The 26,076-nt window shown below is 34.3% G+C and overlaps 1 protein-coding gene across 2 annotated transcripts in view; it reads left to right on the forward strand.

Moving 5' to 3' along the window:
• Positions 1-26,076, forward strand: part of FBXL17 (F-box and leucine rich repeat protein 17) — a 551,764-nt gene that overhangs the window by 190,357 nt on the left and 335,331 nt on the right. For both annotated transcript variants that reach the window (XR_007767787.1, XM_050912578.1), the window contains exon 7: positions 10,460-10,536. Coding sequence is in view for 1 of the 2 variants with exons in the window: in XM_050912578.1 (XP_050768535.1) it covers positions 10,460-10,536 (77 nt within the window). In the remaining variant the exon portion in view is untranslated. The remainder of the gene's footprint in view (positions 1-10,459; positions 10,537-26,076) is intronic.

Below are 26,076 nucleotides of genomic sequence, written 5' to 3' on the forward strand. Positions count from 1 at the left end.
TATCTCTTAAGGTTTAGTTTTAGTTTACAGATTTTAACTATGAATTAACCTACCCATTGAAACTTTTCTATTTTTACCTACAACAGCAATTTAGACTAATTTTCTGATTTTTTGGTGATATTTTAAATCAGGAACACAAACAAACGTCTCCTTCATTTCATTGTGTTTGTAGTTGCTCAGTTATGAATTTTCCAGCTACTGAAAACTGCCATGTTTTCTCACTACAGTTTAAAAGGGCACAGTATATCCTAGTATTCTGTATAGCCAGATTATTTTCCAGTAAGAATACATGAAAAGTTACTCTGTTAAGTACTTTTAAGTATTGAATAATATTAGGTGAAGTTCATACATTATTAGGTGGTATTACAATCTGTATTTACAGAGTATAATTGGCAATTTACTAGGATTATGAGACATAGAAAGAAATACTACTCTTTCAGCTTCTAATAAATATTTTTGCTAGTATCTTGTCTGAGTTAAAAGGAGGCAATTTTACTTCACACAAAGCACAGACAGTACCATCATGCTTTTTTTCCTTGCTTTCTCCAAGCAGTGTACCAGTAATAGAAATGCTAGCCAGACAGCCTTATGGAAAGGAATTCATAATCATTTCATGAAGAGGTTCTGAAATTTGCTTTTAAGCATATTTTTTTTAAAAGTCATTGCTGTCTCAGTGCATCCTCTCTAGGTTAAAGTGAAGTTTCTAAGAACCTTGGCATTCTTATCAATATTTATGTAGTACTTCCTGGCAAGTCAAGACTTTTAAGACTTTAGTAGGCATGGAGGTTTTTTCCTCAGCTAAAATTTGTATACTAAAAAATTTCTGACAATGTATGAAATATACCAGATTTCACATACAGGCTTTGCTGTGATGCTACCCTTTTGGGTGAGACCTTAGCGTACTGGCCTTGCCTGAGAACTGTAGAATTCAGTTATTGCTCACATTCTTTAATCTCTCTTGTTTATAGCATTTGTCCAAAATGCATTGAGCTTGATTTTTTCTTTCATCAGTTTTACTAACATCAGCAGCATTAAATTAATGTAACAGATCTACCGACTTGCCCTAATTCGTAAACTATAAAGAGAATTGGGCCCCAAATCAATTGCAAAGATATATGAATTATGATGAGTACTGGTTTTTATTTTTTTCCTCTTTGATTATCTTGGCTCTTCTGCTGCTCTATCATCATTTTATATAAGGAGAAATTCTCTACAAACTTGAATGTCCTTCAGCAGTAGAGGAGAAAGATCAGATCTGATGATAGGCCTGTTTTGCAGAAAACTTCCTTATGTCCTGTAAAAGACTTTACTTTTTTTACTGTCTAATGAAAGAGATTACCTCTCCCTGTAAACCTTGTTCATCTTGTATAAAGTTAGATCATGATAACTCTTAGCAATACTACTACTCCCAAGAATAAGACTGAGAATATTTATCAAACTTTTATAGGGATTTTATGTTTTCACAGAACCAAGCCTTTACCAATATTTAATCACCTCTGTTTACAACACAATAAAAAAATAGGTTAATAGAATGTGTTTCCATTTTGGAAAGGAGAAGCTGAGGCAGAGGTTTTGCTGTTTTCTTAAAGTTAGTGGGAGACCCTTGGTGAAGCCTATTCTCATCCAGTTCACCCATTGACCATGATCTGCACTGTCATTTCAAGAAAGGATAGTCTTTAAAGGTATACGTGAAAGAATAGCTGGTAGAGGTTAGGGTTTTATCTGGATTAGAAAAAAGTGATGCAGGGGGGATTGAAAGGGAAAATCTCAATAGATTAGTTTAGCTGCCTGTGTGCAAAGCGCAGTGAAGTGTATGTCAACCTCTGTGATATGAAAATCAAGCAGTGAATGTGGTGAAATCTTCTTTCGTATATGTGCAGTCCTTGTTGAGATCAAGAAGGACAGAGCTGTATAAACACTGAATATTTTATTTTCAAAATATCAGGTGAAGTTTTTTGATTTTTATGGAAGTATTTTAAAGTTTATCCAAGCATTCTAAAAGGACAGTCTAAAGAATATTTTGGGGAAGTTAGAGCACAGCAGTACAGTTCCCATTTCTTATTTTTACTATTAAACTTGGAAGCTTTTTTTGAGGAAAGAAGGCTATGTTGCATACAGTAAAAACAAATGGATTATGAATACTCTTATTCTGTGTACTATACCTTAATGGGATGGCACAAGACTACTTAAAAAAAAGTCTATCAAAACTGAGGCCACTGTAACTCTGGGAAAAATCTTGCGGCCTGAAGCACGTAAGTATAATCTCTAAAAGGCCAGGAAAAAGTAAAGCTACCCCTTCTCAAAGCCCAGTCTTTCCATGCAAGAAATGGTGCTACTGTGGTGTTGTACGCCCTTGAGTGATTTGTACCGGGAGAGAGAGTTGTAGCAATACTTCAGGCTTTCCTTCTCCTGAATGTCTCTTCTTCTTTGCACTCCTCTGAAATTGCAGCATGTGTGGTGGTCTGTCTCTGAACTTCTTTCCATGTGCAGCATCAATTACTAATCATTTCAACTAAAGACTTGTCAAGAACACACATTCAGATTCTGAATGTCACCGCACCCTCTCTGTACACTGCAGTACACTTCATATAAATTAAAATGAGGCAGTGGGACATCAAGTATCTTGTTTGAATTCACGAGGATTTGTTTATGTGCATAGAAATAGAATCTACAAGTTGCCAACTCGCGATCCTGTCTATAGCTACTATGCAGTCATTATTTTCTAAATCTATACATTTTTGCATTTGCAAGTAGATAACATGATAGTTACCTTTATGCTTGTCGTAGGAAAAGCCATCATGACATTAACTGCGTGAAGAAGCAACATGTATGTAAGCAATTCCTTTTCTACACCAGCACCCTAACATAGCAGAGTAATCCAGCTGTATCATACCTGTAAAGCAAGTACTTTAACGGTTTTCCAGTGGAAGGGCACGACTGAAACAGTTCAGGAAGGAAGACATTATTTGTTTGTATAATACAAAACATAATGCTTGCTAAGAAATGTGCACTGGCTGGCTGGTTGTTAACAGTTACTTGGTTTTGCTTACAACAGTAGACAAATTGCCACAATGGATTTAAGAAACTGTATTTGAAGTACTGTATCAAATGAGTTTTTTCATCTCAAATCTGAATTCCAAAATATTTCAAAGTTCTTAAAAAATAAGAGATACCATTTAATTGTCTTCCGGACTTTAGCATGATTAGCTGTGGAAAATCAGATCCATGAGGGTTTTAGAATAAAATTATTTTTCATACTTGTTTATTTCTGTTTAATCCATTATGGTATCTAGTTCGTCCAAGTCAGAAAGGAACCAAAGGCCACCTGGAATACTACTACATGTAAATGTCAGATAGTGGAATTAAACAATTTGCTAAATCTCTCCTTTCTTGGCTTAATTGCTTGCTGGATTTACATGCAGTCAGGGTAACAGGAATTATAAAGGCATTTGATTTTAGATAGGACTACTAATAAATATTTGAAAATAGATATTTATTGCTGAAAGACAGGGCATAATGGCTTAAGCACAATGCTGATTAATGGCTTAAGCACATTGCTGATTAATTTATCTGTGTAGCTCTCTGATTGGAGCTTGCTTGTATCTGACTAGCTCAGAGCACAAGCAGACACTGTGGGACTTGTCTGCCCTTACCTCTGTAGTTTGTGAGTTCCAGTGTGAAAAGAAGCTTATCTATTTTCCTGTGCTGTAAATGGCAAAACTGTTTGGTAAACCTAATTTTAAATTACATTGATTTTCTAAAGAATACGTCCCTGCTAATCAGAACTTAATGACTGCCCTAAGATAATTGCTGTTAACTTGTATAACTAGTGACACTTTGCATATTGGCTCCAGACAAAAAGTGCTTTTCAAATTCAGTTTGTGGTTTTGATTGAAAGTCTTACCCTGTTTTGCTGGCTCTGTGATTAATATTGTTTCTTACAGATGCAGTTCTTGGTTTTCAAAGTAAAAACAATTTTAAAATACATATTTTGAATGTGATTGGAATGTTAAAATGGCAGTAAAAACTGTGTTCCAGGATAACTGAAAGACAAGTAAAAATCATTCCTCTTATTAGTATAAAGTATTAGAAAACAAATATATTGAAAGAGGTGTGTTGTTCATAATGTAAATAAAATGATCAATAAAAGAGAATCCTGAACCAAGAATATGTACCCATCAGCATGTGAAGTTCATCATTTATTGTTATGAGGTTTTACAAGAGTTTATAGATCTCTCAGTAAAATGTTAGTCCTTTCACTATTTTAGCCTTCAAATTATTCCTTCTGAGTGCAGAAGGCCTCAGATTACATCAGTTTCTTAATACTCTGTATGTGCTTCTGTGGTAAGAGGTTTTGTTTTGTTGTGGGACAGACTTGGTTATTATATTGCATTATTGCCTTCCATAATTAGTTTTCCTTTGAAAAAGTAATTTTTTAAGAGTTCCGTATATTTCTTTGAGAAAGTTTTCTGGTTTTCCATTGTATATTTTAGTGTTCTTGTTCTTTCCAAGCTCTCTTTTGGTTCCCAGTAGTGGTCTTGGTTATGTTTTGAAGGATAGTAAGGTGTTCACTTCACTGCTTAGAGACAAATGTATGCCACGCAAATGCAAAGAAGCCATGTAAACGGTCTCATGTTCATTTTGAATCTTACCAAGAAAGTGTATTGCGTTTTTTACACCTCTATGGTGAGTGAAACTCACTCCCTCAAATTGTGATCTCCTAACCAGTATATGGCAACTCCAATTAGCTTCACTCGGGGCTGAAGAGCATCTCAGACTGTAACAAGGTCTCCCAGGACCACTTACACCACAAATACTGTAGTCATATTTTCTCATTAGTTCCTTTCGGTTGTCACAAATATGATTTTCCAATGTTTTTAGAATTAGACCAAAACCATAAAACCTGTGTATGTATATAGAAAAGACAATTATTTTCCATAACTCAAGGATCTTTTGTATCTTTTCTAGAAGCTTGCACAGTTTAATTCATTAACCCTAAGCTTTCATTTAAGTCAAATAATGTAGGGATCAGTTGGCTAAGAGAAGAAAATTACAGGGTTTTGAATGAATTATCTTCTAATTTGTCATTTTTAAAAATTATTTTTAAGCTCTTACATTTTGCATTGCATCATGGAAAGTCAGAAACCTTGACTTTGTGAATTCATTGCACAGATTTATATGTGGGACCTGTCAAGATGATGACCCTAAATTTGAAGTTATCAGTAGACATATCTATGTCTCGGTCATACAGTTTTGCTACTTTTGAAGAAGAGTCTTGTTTGCAGACAAGCTTTATACGAGTAAATCTTTGTACACTTAAGTAATTTTTCTGGTCATGTATACAGACCAGGTGGGAAGAGCAGTATATGCAAGTACATGCTAGTAGACAAATTTCCATAGTTTCTGTAACCCAAATTGAGAGTTTTTTCCTGATATTAATTGCTGGAATTTTAGCAACATTATAGTTATATCCTTTTCTTCTTGAGATTTGTTTAGCTTTTCAAGTAGGAAGACATTTTTAGAAATTATAACAGTAAGAGGCAATCTTAGATTTGTTAGTGTGAACATAATGGACTCTGGGATGTTGGAATGTTGATGTGTTCAACATTACAGTGCTGAACAAGCTCTAGTTGTCTTACAAACATCTGTGGTCTTGTAACTATTTCGTATTAACAGTAGGTAGGTATGTTTTCAGTTACATTCTTGGTTTCTGAAATATTGTTTGATTGGCTTGTTTATGTGAAATCAGTTTCTGCTCTGCCTTTTTCTTGCTCCTGATTGCACTGTAAATTTCGTAGTGTGTGATATTAATTTCTTACTTTTAGAATCAAATGCAATAAAACTGAATTGCATATCAGTCTATCAGAGAACAGCATTCATAAAATATTGAGTAGATCTAGGGAAAGCTTGGCATAAGAATTTGTTAGATAATATCTTCTGGTTTAATGAATAAGCAGTTTCTTCCTAAAGTAAGTATTTCATGTTGTCTGTTTTGATATTTTCGTGTCTTACACGGTTCTAAATAATACTCATTTACAAAGTAAGAACTGAAGAGATTTTAGCTTTGGCCAGCTCTGATCCAGACCTGTATATTATCAAAGCTCTAATTATAGTCTTATTTCTTTATTCCTTGGCTAATGAACCCTTGTGTCATTTTTGGTAATAAGTTATTTTGAATGTGAAAATTACTTTTCTTTCTGGAAGGATGTTTATATTTTAATACATTTGGAGGAAAAATAAAAAATAAATATCTGTGTACCTCTAACTTTCGCTACTTCATCTAGATGTTGCATGTCTTCTTGTAATTAAAATTAGTAGGATGCGCTGATAAAAGCCTGTTCAGTAACCTTGGGTTAAGAGATTTAAAAACATCTCTTTGCCGTGGCACACAGCTGTTGTTACCATGTCCAAGAGGCATCATGTTAGCTCCCTGACAGATAGGGGTTAGTCCCCAAGTTTTTTTGGGCTCAATTATCTGTTTTGCTCACTTCTGTCATTTGCTACTGCTTTAAATAATAACTATACTTCTCTTGTTTACTGGTATTATGCTCATGTGTTTAAGGTTAGGCTTTTTTGTTGTCTAATACAGCAACATTGTAAATATAAAGACTTCCAAAGATAGATATGGCAATAATCTGATATAATCTTGATGGATTATTACAACAGAATTAACATGACTTGATCCTTGCTTTCTAGAAAAGGTTAATTTCATTTTGTTCTTTTAACCTTTTTCTTTGCTGTCATGTTTAACAAAGATTAAAAGGTAAAAGTAATAAATACACAACTACTCTTATTTTTCCTTAGGTTGTAAAGAAATCATTTCTTACTAACAATTATGTATTGTGTGACCCTCTACAGAACAGAGGCTAATGAGGCCACATACAGTGTTTCTTCTGTCTCTGCAAGTTGATTTACATGGGGATGGGCTATAGAAAGGGTAATAAAAATTAAAACTGAAATTAGATTGACTTATGCAAGTTATAGAAGGCAGACAAAAAAAATTTTAAATTCAATGTTTCAGCTCTGTTTAAATTTTTTCTTCTCCAAACTAGATGTGTCGTTACCTCATTCTTTTAGATGTTAGGTGATTTAGTATTTTCAAAAAACAAGAAGAAATGAGGCAGTCAAAGCTACATTTTTTGCCTTTTTTTTTCTGTTTAGTGGAAATAGCTAAAGACTGTGAAGATTTTCTTTTCCCATTAAGAGAAAGTGAACAGTATTTCATTTAGACTCCAAGATGTCACTAAGAACAGGACTGGAGTCACTCAAGCCACTTGAAGAAACTTTAACCCTTAGAGGTGGCACTATCTGGAAGGATTAAAGGATGTAATTGTAAAGGCCACACAGGCAAATACTTTTGTCCTTTCCTCCTAGATTGACTGCATCCTTCTTAAACACTGGATTTCTAGCACTCTTTATTTGTTAAGAGAAGCTTGTAACTGTATACTGGCACCCTTAAGGAAGGGGGGACAGAAACTACAATTTCCTTTCTTCACAGCTGAACTGATTTTTTTTGAGGTCAGAGAATGGCCAGCATCCTGAGATTTAAGTATACAAGGATGCTGAAGGATGCACATGCAGCTATGTCTATGTGCAGATAATACCAATTTGACCCTGATTGATTGAAAATTTATATAACTGAAGTTGTAGGGAAAATTAGGTAGTCTTTTATGTCATCTTGACTGTCTTGTGGTGGTATTGTTAGACACTGATTGCGATATTGTATTTTTGATCAATTAATTGTCTCTGAGTAAGTAAAAATTATCAGAAATAATTTGAAGACTTGTAGAGTCATTAGATAAAATTTTCAAAATATTTTTCTAGGTTCAGAATTTTTATCCAAGGTAAGAAGTGTTTCATAATCTCAGTACTCTGCTAAATGATATATGCAATAAGAATTAATAAAAGCTTCTTTTAACTGCAGTGTCCACTCACTTTTCAATTATATCTTATATGCTGAAATGTCTAATGAACATACTGTCTAATAAAATACAGGATAATTATTTTCTATTTATGCATATTACTAATATTAGCAATAAAATCTCATTATTAGGAAGTATTTTTCTGGAATAAATAACAAAAAATGTTTCTCATGGCCTAGGTGATCTCAATAAGCCAGTTAAAGATGAGTGTCATGTTCAAAATCATGTCTTACAGGAACAGAAGTAGTTTTTCACATATGTAGAATGTGTTTAATGCTCTAAATCTTACCTGTTTTTTAGGAAAATAACCTGATGAAAATGTGTAATTCTGAGGTTAGTTTATATTAAAAAACGTAGTCATGATGTAACTTCTAAAAGAAAAATAACTGTCATGCTTGCTAATTTTCTTAGCAGAGAAGTTGCAGGTTGTCCTGGTTTTGGCTTGGACAGAGTTAATTTTCTTCTTAGTAGCTGGTACAGTGCTGTGTTTTGGATTTAGTGTGAGAATGATGCTGATAACACTCTGATGTTTTAGTTGTTGCTAAGTAGCGCTTATCTTAAGCCAAGGACTTTTCAGTTTCCCATGCTCTGCCAGCAAGCAGGTGTGCAAGAAGCTGGGAGGGAGCAGAGCCGGGGCAGCTGACCCGAACTAGCCAAAGGGGTATTCCATACCATGGAATGTCATGCCCAGTATATAAACAGGGGGGAGTTGGCCGGGCGGTGCGGATCGCGGCTCGGGAACTAACCGGGCATCGGTCAGCGGGTGGTGAGCAATTGCATTGTGCATCACTGGGGGTTTTTTTTGTTGGGTTTTTTTTTTCCTTCCCCCCCTTCCTTTTTTGTTATATTCCTTTTCATTACTATTATTATTATTATTATATTTCATTATTACTATTGTTAGTATTATATTTTACTTTAGTTATTAAACTGTTCTTATCTCAACCCACGAGTTTTACTTTTTTTTTTCCCCCTCCTTCCTCCTCCTCACCCCACTGGGAGAGGGAAGGGGGAAGCTGCTGCGTGGTGCTTAGTTGCTGGCTGGGGTTAAACCACGACACAGGTTTAAACGAGTATAGAATCTGGAGGCTCACCCGGTTTTGCTTCCATGTCAGGGGTTACCACAGTAAATATTTCTCTCTTTTCATTGCGTATTCATAAAGTAAGGCAACCTTTCCTCAATGACAAGCATTGCAAAAATTTTCTAAATATTAGGCTCTCACAGTTTTCAAGGGTTGAAAATTTATAATAGTGGTGAAGGAACTATGATTAAGGTACTCTGTCAGAGGCGTGCTGTTTTATTAGTAGTAGTGAATTTTCATTCTAGATTTTAGAAGAGGGAAGCAGAAAGGGGACAAATAGATGTGAAAGGCTATCATTCTGTTATTGTGTTATTGTAAGCTATAAGAATTAGGTAGTTGCTTTTAAAATCTAGAATTGGCAGCATGAACAGTTAAATCAGATTGGGAGACAATCTGTTGGTGGTGGTAAGTGGAGGAAAAAGGACCCTGAGGATGTAGGTGCATTTTCCAAAAGTTATGACAAATTCAGCAATACGTATGTCCTCGGGTTTTTTGTGTACTGTAGGAGGGTTGATTTAAGAGGCAGAGTAGGTGATTGGGTAACTGATCTGAAAATTAAAGAGGAATATGTTGGATCAGAAGAAATTCTTATGATTTATCCTATAAAATACACTTTAAAAAATGTCTCTATGTAGAAAATAGCACAATAGTCATGTTAGCTGATCTAATGAACAGTAGTGCATTTTACATTAATGGGACTGAAAATATATTTTATAAACTATATTTTTGAGTGATACACTATAAACAATGCAGTTGTAAACATAATATAGACTTGGTCGCAAGTATGTAATAAGCTCCTATTTTACAAGTCAATTCTAGTTTTCATATTCATTTTCTTGCTTACAAGAAATCAAGGAGATTAACAGAAGAAAGCTGATGTGTTTCATTGCAAATTCATCATAGTTGTGACAACGCAAACAAATGAGCTGTCTTCTCATCCATACAAGCTTCTCTAGCAACATATTGGAACACCATTGGCATGTAGCATTTCATGACCTGATGAATGCTGACTCCTGCAATAATCACTGAAGAAATACAAACATGAATTTAAAATCACATTTTCTTATCTTTTGTCCTCATTAGAGTGCGTTTGTATTTCTTCCCTAGAAGAAAACTCTCAAAGCTTAAATCTTACAATAGAAATTTTCCAAAGTTACACAGTAATAAAGAAATGGAAATTCACATTTGTATTATTTTCCAAAGGACTTGTCTGTGTATTTTTCAAGCAACTCACATATTCAAAGACTTATGGGAATATTGATATAAAAGCATTCAATGTAAAATAGCATTTTTCTCCAGTGTATACATGTATCCATATGCATTTTCAGTGAATTCTATGGAACAATTCACAAAATGAAGAAATTGAGATACAGTACATTACACTTGTGGATTGTGCTCTTGCTATTTTAAAATGATGTATTGTCTTTTAACTGTGATTTTACTGTATGTGTCTTCCAGATGTGTGGAGGTGATTGCCAAAGAAGGCCGGAACCTGAAAGAGCTGTATTTAGTATCCTGTAAGATCACTGACTATGGTATGTAAGATACCTATATCTTTGTTTTTGTGAAGATTGAGCTCTACTAACTTTGCACAGGGACTCTTACAGAAGTGTTGGAAATGTATAGATAAAAATTTTCAAAACCTTTATCCATAAAAATAGGAAAAGTACAAAAAGTGTTTGACATGCTTAAAAATATCTCTGGTTAGAAGTATGAAAGTCAGTGTACGTATGTGCTGCAAAGTGTTAGAATTGACAGTTACTGGGCAGAGTGCGTAGAGTGCCCTTTGAATTGTCCTGGAGACCAGGAGAGCATCTGAGAGAAAATCCAAAAATACATGTGCATTTCTAGATGCTGTAAAAGCATAACTATGCAACTATGAATGTGGATTGATTGTAGGTGATAAAATTTGAATGAACTTGATGATCCCTTAAAAATGCTGTTATGATAAAATAGAGAGGAGCACGTTAGGAATTAGGCTTTCTGTCTGATAGGTCATCTAGAGAGACACAATTTGTATTTGGAATAGGAGAACTTCTTAGCACTTGAGCGTGTTTGCAGATGCTGCTTTGTTTTATCTTGTTTTGTTTTTTTCAAATAAGATACTGACCTCAAATGAGACACTTATTTCTGCAATAAGACCAAATTCTCAAACGTCTATCTCCCACTTACATGCCTAAATTTCAGTAGGATTTACAAAGAGTATCTTTTATATGTGCATCCCAGGTTTTCTGATTATTTTGCTTCTCATTCACTCTTTTTTATTTCAGCTTTTTACTCCAGAGCTTTTATAAAGAATTACTGTGTCAAAGTGATAAATTCCCTTTCCAGTGGTCACAAACTCATTCTTTTATTTTTCCATTCAGATTTTGCACCTCACTGGGGTTTGCATGGGTGCATTCAAGGGTATGTTGGTCTGCAGAGTTCAGCTTGCCTCATGTCCACAGTATTTGCACATGAGCTCACAATACAACTGTAGCACTTGCGGGAGCTTTGGGGCATGGCAGAGGAGAGGGAGCATGGGCCTATACCACTGTTTTCTCTGGTCTGCGGTTGTTTGTACTTCCATGTGCAGAACAGATCTTGCCAAAGTTGAAAACATAGATTTTCTTGGCTTGATACCACTTGGCCAAGATGAATTTGTGAATTTGTGAAATGGGAACTGTCTGCTGGAAATTCAGGGAGGGGAATTGTCTGTAGAACGCAAAATGACAATGAAGGTGCTTCTTGTCACTGCTATGGAATGAAAGTGCTTCTTGTCACTGCTATAGGGTCAGAGGTGCAGGACCTCAGTTGGAAGTGAGACTGTTCATTTGTGTATTATAGATCTACTAGCTGTACTTTTGTCCCTGCTGACTTTGACAACCCATGTAGAAAGAATTATCATGGGAATAATGGAATCCACATCTTGAGGATCAATAATTTCTCAAACTGATTTCACCCTTCATTGGCTGCAGTTATTGAGAGGAAAACAGAATTTCTCCCAAAAGCAGAGAAACACACATTGAGAAACTGAAGCAAAAAAACTGAGGATAGGGAAAGTCTTGCTTATGAAGGAATGGAGAGAGCGGAAAGGAGGTGTCCATGGCTAGATGAAAAGTGGAAAGTATATTTCACAGAATGAGTGAGGGGAGAATATATGTAGAGTTTGGATGATTAGCTTGGCAACCATAGTCATCCAACCTGAGCTTCTGTTGACTTCTGTGGACTAAGGCTCACCTGTCACTAATGTGTTGGATTCTGCAGTCATTCAACGTTATTGCATTCAGTTACTGGGACGTTGAGAACATTTTCAGTTGATAGTGTTGAAACTAGGTTTTACTATTCACTTAAAAATTTGACTATTTATGCTGATAAGGATCAGTAAGACATCCAGCAAAACAGCTGTGCTACTGACTGATTTTTGATACATTATTAAGACTAATTGATAATCATCATAATCTTCAGCATATCTCAGCATGCCAGCCTGAGAAATATATTCATCTGCTTGTCATATCTGAGCTGAAAATGCAAAATAAACTGTAGCAAAGTAGAATTTATAAGCATAATTTATGCTTTATAAGGAAGTAAAATCTTTGCATTAGATTAAAAATGTGATAACAAGTGAACATTGATTAGGTTAACAAGTGTGTTGCAAGGTGGAGCCAGGCTTCACCCTTTTCCTTTCTTCCTTTTTCATTTATTTCCTGATACTTCAGTGGAAGACTTTCGCACATTTGTTCGTGGTACTGTTAAGTTAAAAAGTGAGCTCCTTACAGTGCTGCAAACTCAGTTTGTTGTTGAACTTCCTTTATCAAAGAAGCTGCCTCTCTTCTACAAAGGGAAAAGAGCAGCCATTCTCTTCCTCAAAGGCTTTTCAAGCCCTCGTGTCCTCTGCACCTTTGCATTTGTGGCAAGTAGAGGAACAGCTGAGAAGCACATGCCTGACTTCTTGTAAGATCATTCAGGTGGTCTCCTGTGGTCTTTCACAGACTTACAGCTTCACATGCATAGTTGTTCAGGTTCCACCAGGAAGTAAGTAGAGTCTGAAGCTCCGTGAGGCCGTGACTAGGTGGGAACATACAGCCATATGCAACTGTGCCTTTTTATTTGATAATCCTGAGGGTGAAACACATAATTGTCCTTGCTTTGGAAATTAAAATCTTGACACCAACTTTAAATTGTAACTGTACACATTTTCACTGAGTTTTTAAAACATACCTAGAGCTGGTAACCAGATTTCTTGCAGCTTGATGGAGTACATATGCAGGCATGGAGTACAGATGCAGGATTTTAAAAGCCCTCTTTGAAACTGTTCAACAACGATTTTTGATGCTACAGCAGTTAGCAGAGTTTGACCTCTGGGACAAGAGCATAATTGCTTAGCAATTCAACTGGAAAAAAAAAGTAATATTGCTAATTTCCATCAAAATTTGTAATCATTTGAGACATTAATTAAGCAATAGTAATAATAATAATTGCAGTAAATAAAGAAAATAATTACAGCAAAAACTGTTATTGTTGCCCTGCAATTAATGCTATAGGTATGTATGTGTGAGGTAATTTCATGTACTCTAGTGAAGACTGTGAAATGTGAACTTCGTCATTTTATTAATTTCATTCTTTTGTTTTCTGATTTCTACAATAAGACAGTATGCAAAACTACCACACTTATATGCAATTAGTATTTTTAAAACACATTAAAATACTAAGGGTTTTTTTGAAGCCTAAAAGAGGAATTAAAAACCGCTATGCCCTGATGATGTAGCCAAAACCAACATTACTTTCTCTGACAATTTGCTGCCCAGAAAAATGTTTCGTTATATTATACAAAAAGACAGACAGAAGAGGATTCAAAGAGGAATTGAAGTATGTGTACGTACTAAGAGTTGTTAACTTGTGAGAAAAACAGAATATTTTGCTCTATTTCATGTTACATTACAAAATGGTTAACTTTGTACATTTTTGTATACAACAAAGTATATTTTGTTTACTTCTGAAAAATTTATAGAATGATACCTTTATTTATGTTTGTCTAGCATAATTTTCTAAAAATCCATTTTTAATGAATGACGTTTGTTACAGTGTAACACGCTAGGATGCTGAAAATGAGTTTGAAAGTTTCTTTATATCCAGCACATTGTTAAATGCTAAATAATCACTAGAATTTACCTAGACTGACAGGAGAGACTGAATTAGTGTAAACTTTGAGATAAACACCTGTTTGCCCAAGAACACAGACAGGGTGAAGTTAAAGCTGACATTAGTTACTCATATCATTTTGCCCTTTTGTATAAACAATCATGAGTTAAGCATGGATTGTCAGTGTTGTCTTTGAATTTCCTGCCTTTTGTTAATTTGTGTCAGAACCTTAACTTTATTTAAACATGGGCGGTTTTCTATTCAAGCTTTTACTAAGAACTAGTAAGAAAGCTAGGCTTTCTCCGCTGTGGGGAGACTGTGTGTCAAATGAATTAGGTTGATGTGAAGATGTATAGCGGTGAGCTGGGGCAACAAGTACACACAGAATTGTGTAACTGTCTTTTGAATTTTATGCTCTAGTTCTGGATTTTGTTGATATCCTTAGTGCTGGGAATTTGTTTTAAGTAAATTATTGCTTATAAAGTTTGCAATGGTGCAGAGTGCTATGCACTCTGAAACACAAAAGTAAGATTTTGTGTTCAAAGATGAAAACATTTGATGAAACTAGCCTGTGAAATAGGACTAGATGTTTTAAGGGTCTGATCTTGCAGTAATGTTAAGTGTAAATTTACTAAGAATTACTTAAAAACTGCATTGTTACCAGTAGTAAAAGATAAAAGTCTCTGATGCTTTACTTCTACTTTAGAAAAGTAGTCAGACCAGTGGTTTTTGTGCGTATGTGCAGAAAGTCATTTCAAGGCAAGCTTTAAATTGTCGGCTTCCACTAAGAGAAAAAAGAAAAAGAAAAAACAAAACCCCAAACCAAACCAAATGCTGTCCTCCACAAAAAAAAACCTGAAACCCAACTTTTCTAAAAAGTTTGGAAGGAAATGTTCAAAATCAGCACTTCATATAGCTGCGCCATGAGAAATCTTAATTTAAATTTCTGAAAAACCGAAGTGCCCAAACTGTTATTAATAGGAGTCTGGTTAGCACAGTTCGGGCAATATGTTTATCTCATAACGATTCCTGTCAAGTAACCTGCAGAAGATGACAGTTGTCTCGATAGTTGTCTTGTAGAATTTCCATTACCTAGTAGTTCTGGATTTTGCCTAACTTAAAAAGTCTCTATTTCTAGCTGTAAAGTAATTGCACAAAGTTTTTCAGATGAAATGCTTGGCACAAGGACCTGAGATGAACTGTGGTATTTTGCTGATGCCTTTAAGATTCTGAATATTGAAAAAGAGCTCTCTAGATATGTAGCCTTTTTGTTTTCTAAAATTGTGAGTATTCCTTTTTCATATTGCCTCTTTTCATCATTTACTGATATATTTAGTGTCTCTGAGGACACATGATTTTTTTAAAAGGTTTTTCTTCTATGAGGAAGTTTGCTGAAGCAAAAAACAAGTTTCTGCAAACTATAATTGAATTACGTAGTTTTTATTTTAAAATGTTATAGATGGGGCATAGCTGTTACAAGTAGATGTGTGGAGGGATAAGAGTGTTTATACTGAGTCAAGTCCAACTGTCACAAGACAAAACATAACTGTAAGTTGCATTTTTTTTCTTCATAACTGGATTATGGATTCTTTTGTGAGAAGTGAGATACAGCTAACAAGGTTAAAATAGTTTTCCAAGATGCTGTTAAATTCTAATACTTTAATATTTAGGCTACATATGTTTTCTATTTTAAAATAGAATATTTTAATTATCAGGGGATCAGATCTTCCTGGTGAATAATACAGATAAATCCTATGACAGTCACTTGAGTTTTCTCTCCAATATTTAGCATTTGTCATGTAAATCATCAAGAATAAGCATACTGTGGGTATTTCCTCACAAAAGAATGTTTCATTTCTGCTTCTCATTTGGATTAGCAAACCTCTCTAATGCTTGATCTCACTAAAATGATTCCTTTTCTAATTTTAGCCTTTTTAAATCTATTTTTAAAACACTGTGTCTTTTGGAAGGGAAATACATTTTTTGTGGGATAAATGCAGCACTTAAGGATAGACAGAATGGAACAGGTAGTAAATACATTTTTGAGTTAAAAAGATTTCATTCTCACACATTACTGGTTTGCAATCTCTTCCTTAATTTATGTCATTTAAATATATATAGCTTTCATTTTCTCTTTCAAAATTATTTTGAGTTGCTGCTATATTGAGTTCCAAGTTTCCTTTCTTCTCAGAATCAATCTTTCCCCTATTATGTTTTCCTATCCTGTGCATATTTCCTTCTCTTTTGTACTCTTTTAATGACCCAATGCATGCAAATAGTAATCACACTGAGAACTATGTTTATGCTTGTAGATAAGCGTACAGATAATCTTTTAAGGACCAGTGCCTCTGTTACCTTTAGTGGTTATGTATGTTATGTATATATGTGTGTTTGTGTGTATATAAAATGGTCATATTATATTATCTAATAACTTTATGTATTTATTGCTATATACATACGAAAGAAAAAGAATATATATATATTGTTTTCTTATAAACCTATTTTTTCTTCCTTTCCACAAAAGCATTTCTCTCTACTTTTTGGTCTGTTACTTAATTATTCAGAAACCTGAACTCACTAAAGTAAATCAGCAGGATTGTTGATGTTTAGTGCCAAATTTTGAGGTTCTTTACTTAGTTTTAAGGTTCCTTTTCTGTGGATAGGCTGCAACTTTAGTAGACTATAAGAATTAATTACGTGAAGAATAAGTAGGTGGTAAGCAATCTGTACCCTGTTGTATGTATTAATAATACTTCCTTCCTTTGGCAAAATCTCTAGCAGCTAGTAAAGTGGTTTTGTTTGCTTTTATATTAAAATATTTGTTCTTTCAAAATTCTGAAGCCAATATTTCTGTGGAAACTGGTAATTATAAGGATCACTGAAAGCTTATTCTAGGAATAAGAGGTGAGTTACAGAGTTTTATGTAGTTTAACAAAGCAGCAATACACAGTATAACTTACTATCCCTTCCTCCATTTAAATGGCATTACTGTTTATGTTGGAGTGTGCAGAGTGAAGATTTTGTCTTTTCCTGTATTTCAGAACTTCTGTACGTTTCCCTCTAGCTGGGAGAAAAAAATTATAGAATATACAGCTTTTGTAAGGACGTTTTTCAACTTGTTTGTTCTGATTTTTTATATTCCTTTTATTTTAGTTTGGAGTAGTTGTTCATATACAGCCTTGCATGTATTGACACCTGATTTTATTTCCATAAGAGATCCTGTTGACATTGAAACCAAGAAGATTGTTAATGTGAGGAAAGATAGCTGTATACTCATGTACTTTGGGATTGGAACCCTGTCAGAGAACATCTTCTTTACTTCTGTTAAGAGTGTTCAGGAGTGAATAGATAACTTTAGTCACCTGTCTGGAGTTTTGAGTACAAATTGTTAATAAGAAAAACTCAAATTAAAACTTTATCAAAAGTAATCCCTGAAGCAGAAGAGAGCCCTTGAACAATCTGTCAACACCATATGTAATTCGTAACTATCAAAAAACAAATTTTCTTTGTGTAAGTTTTATCAGTATTCCCAATGTCACGAAAATTCCATGCAGTTTTCTTTAAAAGTTGATTTGAGATACCACCATGCATCTTCAAGACCCATACAGTGAGATAAATTACTGCAATAACATATTTCTCAAATAACAGATAGTTGCAAATCCTTTGTCATACAGTACATAATAAAGGATTTTCTCTTTGAGCAATGAGATGAGACAAACTTCCAAACTATTTTTTGTCATACTAGAAGGTGAGTTGTCCCTTTTAACCTGTACCCTTAAAAATAATGTAGTATAATAACCAGTTGGAGGAAACTGGATGTAGATGCACTTTTGATTCATCAAGATGAACAGAGCAGAAGCCTATGATTTGTACACAGTTTGTTCCCAGTTGGTTGTTCTAAATGTGGAAAACGGAGATGCGTTGTACTTCAGGTTTCGTTTGTCTTGTACAGAGATCCACAGGTATTGTTGTTTAATTTATTTTCTTCTGTGGGAAACTCAGTGGTTTCGGTTGTTATTTCGATTCTTTGGTGACAAACTTGGCCGTAGTTTATCAATCATAATAGAAAGTTTAATTTTGTGCTTTTTTATCTCTAGAGAGAGGTGCTTTAGTTAATCTTTGGAAAAATGCACCTCATTTCTGAGTACCAAAACACAAAATATATTTCTGATATAACAAAAATTGAAATGGCCGCAACCTCTGCCTGTGTTACCAGAAATACATTTTCAGGTTCTTGTTTATTCATTTGCTGTATTTACTGTGTTAGGAAACTGTATTATAATACTGAACTTTCATTTGACCCAGGACCCAGCTTCTGTTCTCTTGTGATATTTTATTTCCTGTTTTATGTGACCTTTAAAAAATAACATAAAGCTTTATTCCTTCAGCACGCATGTTAACCCCTGTAGTGAAAACAGTGTGCTAGGTGCCTCTTCAGTGAGCTACCACACAGCAGAAATATTTTTGAAATTATTATGTCTAAAAACTTGTTGTTTGCAGCTCAAGACTGATTTAAAGTTGTCCTGGTTTGACAGTTTGACCCCCAGTTGACTGGGGTTAAACCACAACAAAAGTGCAAATAAATTATTACATGTAAACTATGCAATTATGATCATATTATGAACATTAGGGTCATTGCAATTTGGTTTTGTATTTTGATAAATCCTGCCAAACTACCAAAGAAATGTATTGTCATTTTACGTTTTTGTCTTATCTCTCATTTCAAACAGTATCTGTTAATTTCATACTGCAATGGAGAATACCATTCCCAACAGAACATTTGATTTGCAGTCAGAGGTAGATTTACTTGATAAAACAACTGTGGAACTTGTATTTAACATTAATCTATTTCTGGCTTGGTTAGAATATAATTTAATTTAAACATTTAAAACACTTAATATTTTCTGACAAACACCAATCATGACTCATATTAACACACTGTTGCTGTAGTCCAGTTTTATATTTAATTCATTAAACTTTTGAATTCATTTAAAATTTACCCCTAAACCACTTCATTTGTTGAGTAGCAATTACTAGTATATTTCAAAAAATCCATCCATTAACTACATTTCAAATTATTGTTATAAAATCTAGTGTTAGTCTCAGTGGGGATTATTTAAGGGTCCCTCTCATAATTCTAAATTTAAAAGCAGCGTTTGTATTTTTCTTAAGTTAGAGGAAACAAAACTCAAAAAGGGAAAAAAAGGAATTTACCGAGTCTTTTTCTATTTAATCAGTTATGGTACAAAACTCTGGTTGATATATGGAATCATACAAGTAAAGAGTTGCACCATATTTTAAAGTGACTGTGCTAGTTTGCAGTTGCAATTTATTTCTTCTAAATTCTAGGAGCCAGTTTTATGATCCCCTTTTTAATGCACTATAAAATATATTCTAACAAATTACATTTTAAAATTAGTATGTTACTTCAGTGTTGCCTAAATAAAAGTGATTATTTTCTTCAGGCAGCATCCGTAAGGGAGATTTCAATTCAGACTGCTTAAATACAGTAACTGTTGTTTAAACTTCTTAGCAAGTAATATAGTTGTTTCAACATAATTACTCAAACTAAGTTAAGTCTTTAAAAATACTATTTTTTGGTGGTAGGATTGCCTTTCTATATTCTGTTTTGTAACTTCTCTTGGCTAATTGTTGAATTCCAGTAATGCTCAGATTACTGAAGGGAAGGCTCATTTTGACAATAATCTGACTGCCTGCCTTAAAAAAAATATATGAAGTATTTCATATAGGTACTAAAAATGCAATTATTTTGAATGCCTAAATTTAAGAAAAAAATGATTCTATTCTTTTAGTCATTTCTGTAGTCTCAAGGATTGCACTAAGAGATTGAATACCTAGAAAAATTTTTTTTCTTTAAACGCCTGAAAAAATACTGATTAATATATTGATGTAGTTCACTAGAATAGGAATAAAAACAAATAGCTAATATCACAGCAATATGATAAATATTATTTTAGAGCGTTATTTTTTAAATAAAAAATGAAAATGCTTAATGAAACCAGTTCAATGGTTAAATGTTTTTAAGAATGGAAAGTAGAATATGAAATGAAATTCTAAATCTATTGCATCTCTGCCTTGTGGCATATTACCAAGGCCTCATTATGTATATACATGAATAGATCTGTTATGTTTAAGTAAGGCATCTGTGGCCCAATATTTAAATATGAAGAAGTAGAGACTGTATTATTTTTTTATTCATATTAGTTTGACACATGAATTACGAGTCAACAGCAAAAACAATAATAAAAATCCTAATTACATGGGTTTTTATCAACTTGTCTAAGAACAGAGGATGCATCCAAAATATATTTTATGTTAGGTAATGAAGTGGAATGAGTGGTACTTCTGCTCTGCATTCCTTTAATTGTGGTGATTCTGGGTTAGCTTTGCTGTGACAAAAGCATTTGATTTTTACCTCTGTGATGAAGTATACAAAGAAGTTCATGTTGTCTTTGTAAACTGTAAACTCTTTCCACACCACACTACAACAGAGTGTAGAAACTCTTCTGTTACTGATGCAGGGGACATGATACACTTCATAAATATCTGAAAGGCAAGTAATCATTCTGCTTTCAAAAATTGATAAATTGACATCAAAATTTTAGTTTGGTCAACTTCACATATTTGAAGAGACTTCTATAAAAAATTAGTGTTAAAGTAGCTTTTAAGTTATGTATTTTAGTTCCTCATAAGTCAAGTGGGATCATTTTAGCTTTTGAAATGTCAAGTGTCTTTCCAAAACACTCAGATAACAAGATTGCTTTATTTGCAGTTCTCTTTGACTTGGTACCATCACCCCTAATTTTTAGCTATACATACTGAACCATATTACTTCTAATTACAAGACGCCTAATGCAGAAGCATAGTAAAATATGTCCAAAAATATATAGGTACAAGGTTGTTAGTATAAAGAGAAAGGAATAAAAGTAGATAAAGGGAATTCTTGAATAATGTAAGAAAACAAATTTAATAGATATGAAATTTTTAAAAATATGCGATTTTGATTCTTCTGTTCATTTTTATACATATTTTGTAACTGATAAATGAAATAACTTCCATGATGTCAACTTGTTCAGATACTTCAAAAAAGAACACAAATAGTGGAAATGTTTGAATGTTATTAGCTAAATATACTGATCCAGTTTTGCAAACTTCTAAAACTTTTCAGTAATCTGAAGATATTAATACTTTTTATTTTTTGTCCAGGTCAATGTTTTGTTGGGGTTTTTTAAACTTGTTAAAATAAAGTTTATGTTATACATGATGCAACTAAATTATCTGTTAGGAACTCAGGAACTTTAGGAACTTGGTAGTTCTGCCATGTATGGCTATTAGAATAAAGATGAAATGTAAAAGAAATTTTCCATACTACCAAAATTTGAAAGCACTGAAATTGTAGCTTACATTTTGCATAAATCATTTTAATTTAAAGATGTAATAGAAACATCTCTCTCTGCTTCTGTCCTGGTTTCGGCTGCGATAGAGTTAATTTTCTTCTTAGTAGCTGGTACAGTGCTGTGTTTTGGATTTAGTGTGAGAATAATGTTGATAACACACTGATGTTTTAGTTGTTGCTAAGTAGCGCTTATCTTAAGCCAAGGGCTTTTCAGTTTCCCATGCTCTGCCAGCAAGCAGGTGTGCAAGAAGCTGGGAGGGAGCAGAGCCGGGGCAGCTGACCCGAACTAGCCAAAGGGGTATTCCATACCATGGAACATCATGCCCAGTATATAAACAGGGGGGAGTTGGCCAGGAGAGGCGGATCGCTGCTCTGGCATCGGTCAGCAGGTGGTGAGCAATTGCATTGTGCATCACTTGTCTTTTCTTGGGTGTTATTTCCTTTTTTTTTGTTACATTCCTTTTCATTACTATTATATTATTATTATTATTATTATTATTATTATTATTATTATTATTAGTTAGTAGGGTATTTTATTTTACTTTAGTTATTAAACTGTTCTTATCTCAACCCAAGAATTTTACTTTTTTTTTTCCCTCCTCCTCCTCACCCCACTGGGAGGGGGGGAGCTGGAAGCGGCTGCGTGGTGCTTAGTTGCTGGCTGGCATTAAACTACAACAGCTTCAAGTGTGGAAGCATATATGTTCCTTGATTAAATCTGTAGGCCTACATCAGTAATAATAGTCTAGTGTCAAATTTATGTTTAAGAATACTGTAGGTCATCTTTATTTGTACCAACTTAAATGATAGTAAACACCAACTTGTCAACAGTGCTAGCAATTCACAGTCCCTTACCTGTGTTTTTGTAAATAACTAGTTAGTTCGTGCATCTTGCTTTTCAAGTATCTGCGTTAATGCAATTTAAATGAAAGGATTTTCTCAGTTTAAGCATCTGTCAGGTATCTTAAGTTGGCTACTCACTCACATACAAAGAAAGCATCCTAGAATAACTACTTGCTTTTTAAAAAATTACTCTCCTGAAGTTTAGCAAGCAACCAGGACACAAAAATGTCAAGGGTGAAATTAGAGTTGTTCATCAGCTCCTTTATGGTTTGTAAGAATTTCTCAAAGATCCAGGTCTTGCTGCATTAGAGGTTGAACATGAACATGAACCGAACTATTTATATGGTATGATCAAAAAATCATAGAAATTTTGGTTGAAACGGACCTCTGTGAGTCATCCAGTCCAGCCTTGCACTCAGGGTGGGGCTGTCACCAGCCCTAGATCAGGTCCACTGTGGCTCTGCGTGGCTATTTCTTGAAGACCTCCATGGACAGAGGTTCCACCGCGTCTCTGGACAATGTTTCAGTGCTGCACTTACCCTCCTGAAGATTCCCCCCCCTCCCGCCCCCAATGCCCAACCTAAACCTCACAAGCCACACTGTGTGGTCATTGACCTTGTTATATCTTTTGTTGAGCTCGTGAGTCAACTTTAATTCCATCGTTTTCATAACCTTCAATACAACTCAGATCTTACCACAGTACTGTATTTGTGGGAAGAAGTAGTCTGTGTTATTTTTGCATTTGAAATGAACCTGGAACTTAATAACATTGGAAATGAACAAATGTTAACAAATATTCATAGAAAGAACTTTCTATTTCTTGGTTAGTCAACCAATGGCTTTTCCTATCAGGAGTTTTTTATGCTGCATATTTATTACATTGAATTTTTCCTTAGGCCACAAGCACTTTTTTCACTATTTCCTTTTCACTTATTAACTTACTATTTAGAGAAAAAAACTAATGCCTTGTGAATTAATTATATTTGCTTTCTTTTTGCAGTTACATAGAAATATTATTAAAAGTCAGCAACAGTGTTGCCTACAGTTTTGTTTTAAACCAGTGGGGATATTGGGAAAAAAGTAAATCTTCTTTTGGCTACTTGCATATTGCTGTATTTTCATTTTGGTAAACCACAAGTTCTTTAAGTTTCATTTTGTTTTGAAAGCAAACACAAAGAAGAAAACTTATATTTGAGCAGCAATACAGGTTAAAGTTCTCTAACATCCTAACCTACTAGCTCTTCTGGTAGCATCTCTGTTACGAAAAGTGAAAGAGAGGAGGTCATAGTACTTAACAGGTGCTGCCTAGTAAAAGGACACATAGCATAATTAACTGAAACCAGTTGCTGGTCTGGTGCAACGAATCCCAAATTTGTGTATTGTACATCTCTTGTACTCCTCTTACTTCCCTTCTGAATCCCTGCTATTTCCCTAGAAGCAGAGCTTTGTACCTCTTTTGACCAATGAAGAGGAAAATAGCAGTGGAATGTAACTTTTACCTTTAGTCTACAGTTGGGTCTTTTTCTTTTCTTCTATCACCATAAAACTTTGTTGTCTGATGTAGTGTAACAGTTTGTCTTGATTAATGTTAAGGAGGAACAAAAACAGTGTAACAGAATTTGGAAGCTATTTCCAGACCCAAACTTGGGGAGTCAGGGTCATAACTAATGATGTCCTAAAGTGGCATTGCTGTACCTAAGTTTTAGGAACTTGGTCACATAGAGGAACCCAGAACTACTGACTGGGAACATGGTATCCTTCAGGTTTTTGGGTACCTGAGATGGCCAGGCGGAAAGATGACACTAAATGGAAAGTTATTTGGAGCTACGTTTTTAAGGAAAAACTAGCACAGTAACATTTATAATTTCACTCCCTTTTCTTTGATTTGTGCATTTAGTTACATCATCAATGAGAGTGATGGTGGCTGGTGTGTTTTTTGTTGAATTTGGTGGCACCAGCACATGTGAGGAGTTCTTTGAGCCCTTGTACTGGAATGACTCCATGGAGGACTTTGTTCTTTCTTTCTGGGTCCACATAGGACTGTTTAGATCAGGGCAATTTTTGTGTATACTGAGAAAGTGGAAAAATACGTTGATAGGGAATTTTCAGTGAAAAAGAAGTACTTTATTGAGGGTGATACTTTCAGCAGCTACTAACCAGTATACTTACTTGATCCAAATCTTGGGCTGAAGTATCCATTTTTTGTCTGTAAGTCCTTGAAGTGATGCTTGTGTCTGTCACTAAAAGAAATTATAATACCCACAGATTTTACTTTGGCTGCTTAAATGATCTCTTGTGTCTCTTTGGTAGTTTAGGGACAAATCAGTTCTTTATTTTTCCTAGATGTAGTTCGACAATTTTATGTAAACAGAACTTGTTTTCTCTACCATGCTGTGTTCTTGTCAGATAATTAAAGGAGGAGGATTAAGAAGCCATTCTGATCAAATGTTATTACTAAGAAAAAAGAAAGAAAAAAGAAATCTATTTTGTCCTTTAATCAATAAATATACAAGTACACCTTGAAACTAATAGAGACTGCAAACTGAAAGAAATCTAATTCATCGAGGTCTCTATTCCCCTGCAATCCATTTTTTTTTATGAGCTATGATTTATGACCATTCAGGTTTTGCACAGGTTTTGTAAAAGAGGCTAAAAGATACATTGGCTTTGCATCTGCACAGAATCTTTTTGTGATCTTATGTAGAGGGGTTTGCCAACAGCCATGTGTTTGCACTTGTATGTGTTTAACCATAACTGCACATGCATGTTCAAACATGCACACAGAAAAAATACCTTGGATGAATACCCTGTCTTTATATTTGTTTCTTATATAATGATAATTGAAAAATTGCCTTTAGAGTACAGAAATAGGACATCTCTTACAAGGATGTCTCTAAGGGAAAAGAAAGAAGATTAAATAGCAGTTTAAAATGTTTTTTTTACATATTTGACTTATTTATAATGCAGCTGAACATTTTGTAAGTTAAGTACATTACTGGTGAATTTCTTCACATGCACTCCTGTTATTTTTTTAATCAAAACAAAAAGGTCAACAATGTCTTTCTGGTAAAATAAAGTACAATTTGATTACTTTCTGCTAATGCATAATAACATTTAATTTGATTTTGGGAAGAGGAAGGTTTCTAATGGAAGGGAAATGGACTGTATAAATTAGGTGTGCCCTCTTGTATTTACCCCTGTTCATGCAATTGTAAATATTGCTGCTAGTGCCAAACAAAGAAATAACAACACTTGAATTGTAGACAATTTTGAGAAATATCTATGAAATGTGCAGGCACAAAACCTGTTTCAAATTTACAAAGTGCCTGAATCTCATTGAGGTATCTAACTGCCCTGTGGTATTTAAAAAAAAATTTTTAAAAATTAAACGTGATTCTGAAAGCTGTAGGGACTAATGATACAACCCGTCACACAATAACCCAGTTCCCCGGTTCATGGAGATTTAATTCATTATATGGGTCATGTGGAAAGATTGGTTGTTTCAGATAACATACAGAAACCCTGTAATACTTTTTTAGTATAGGTACACATAGCTCTTTCTTTAGATGGGTGAAATTACCTATCCACACACCTGTACTCTGTTCCCTATGTAAGGTGCTTATGATTCTCTAGTCATCATAGTTGCAACTTTGTGTATTGTCACTCATCTGATTACCAAAAATTCCAGTACTAG

Source organism: Gymnogyps californianus, chromosome Z, assembly GCF_018139145.2.
Source record: "Gymnogyps californianus isolate 813 chromosome Z, ASM1813914v2, whole genome shotgun sequence".
Classification (NCBI taxonomy): Eukaryota; Metazoa; Chordata; class Aves; order Accipitriformes; family Cathartidae; genus Gymnogyps; species Gymnogyps californianus.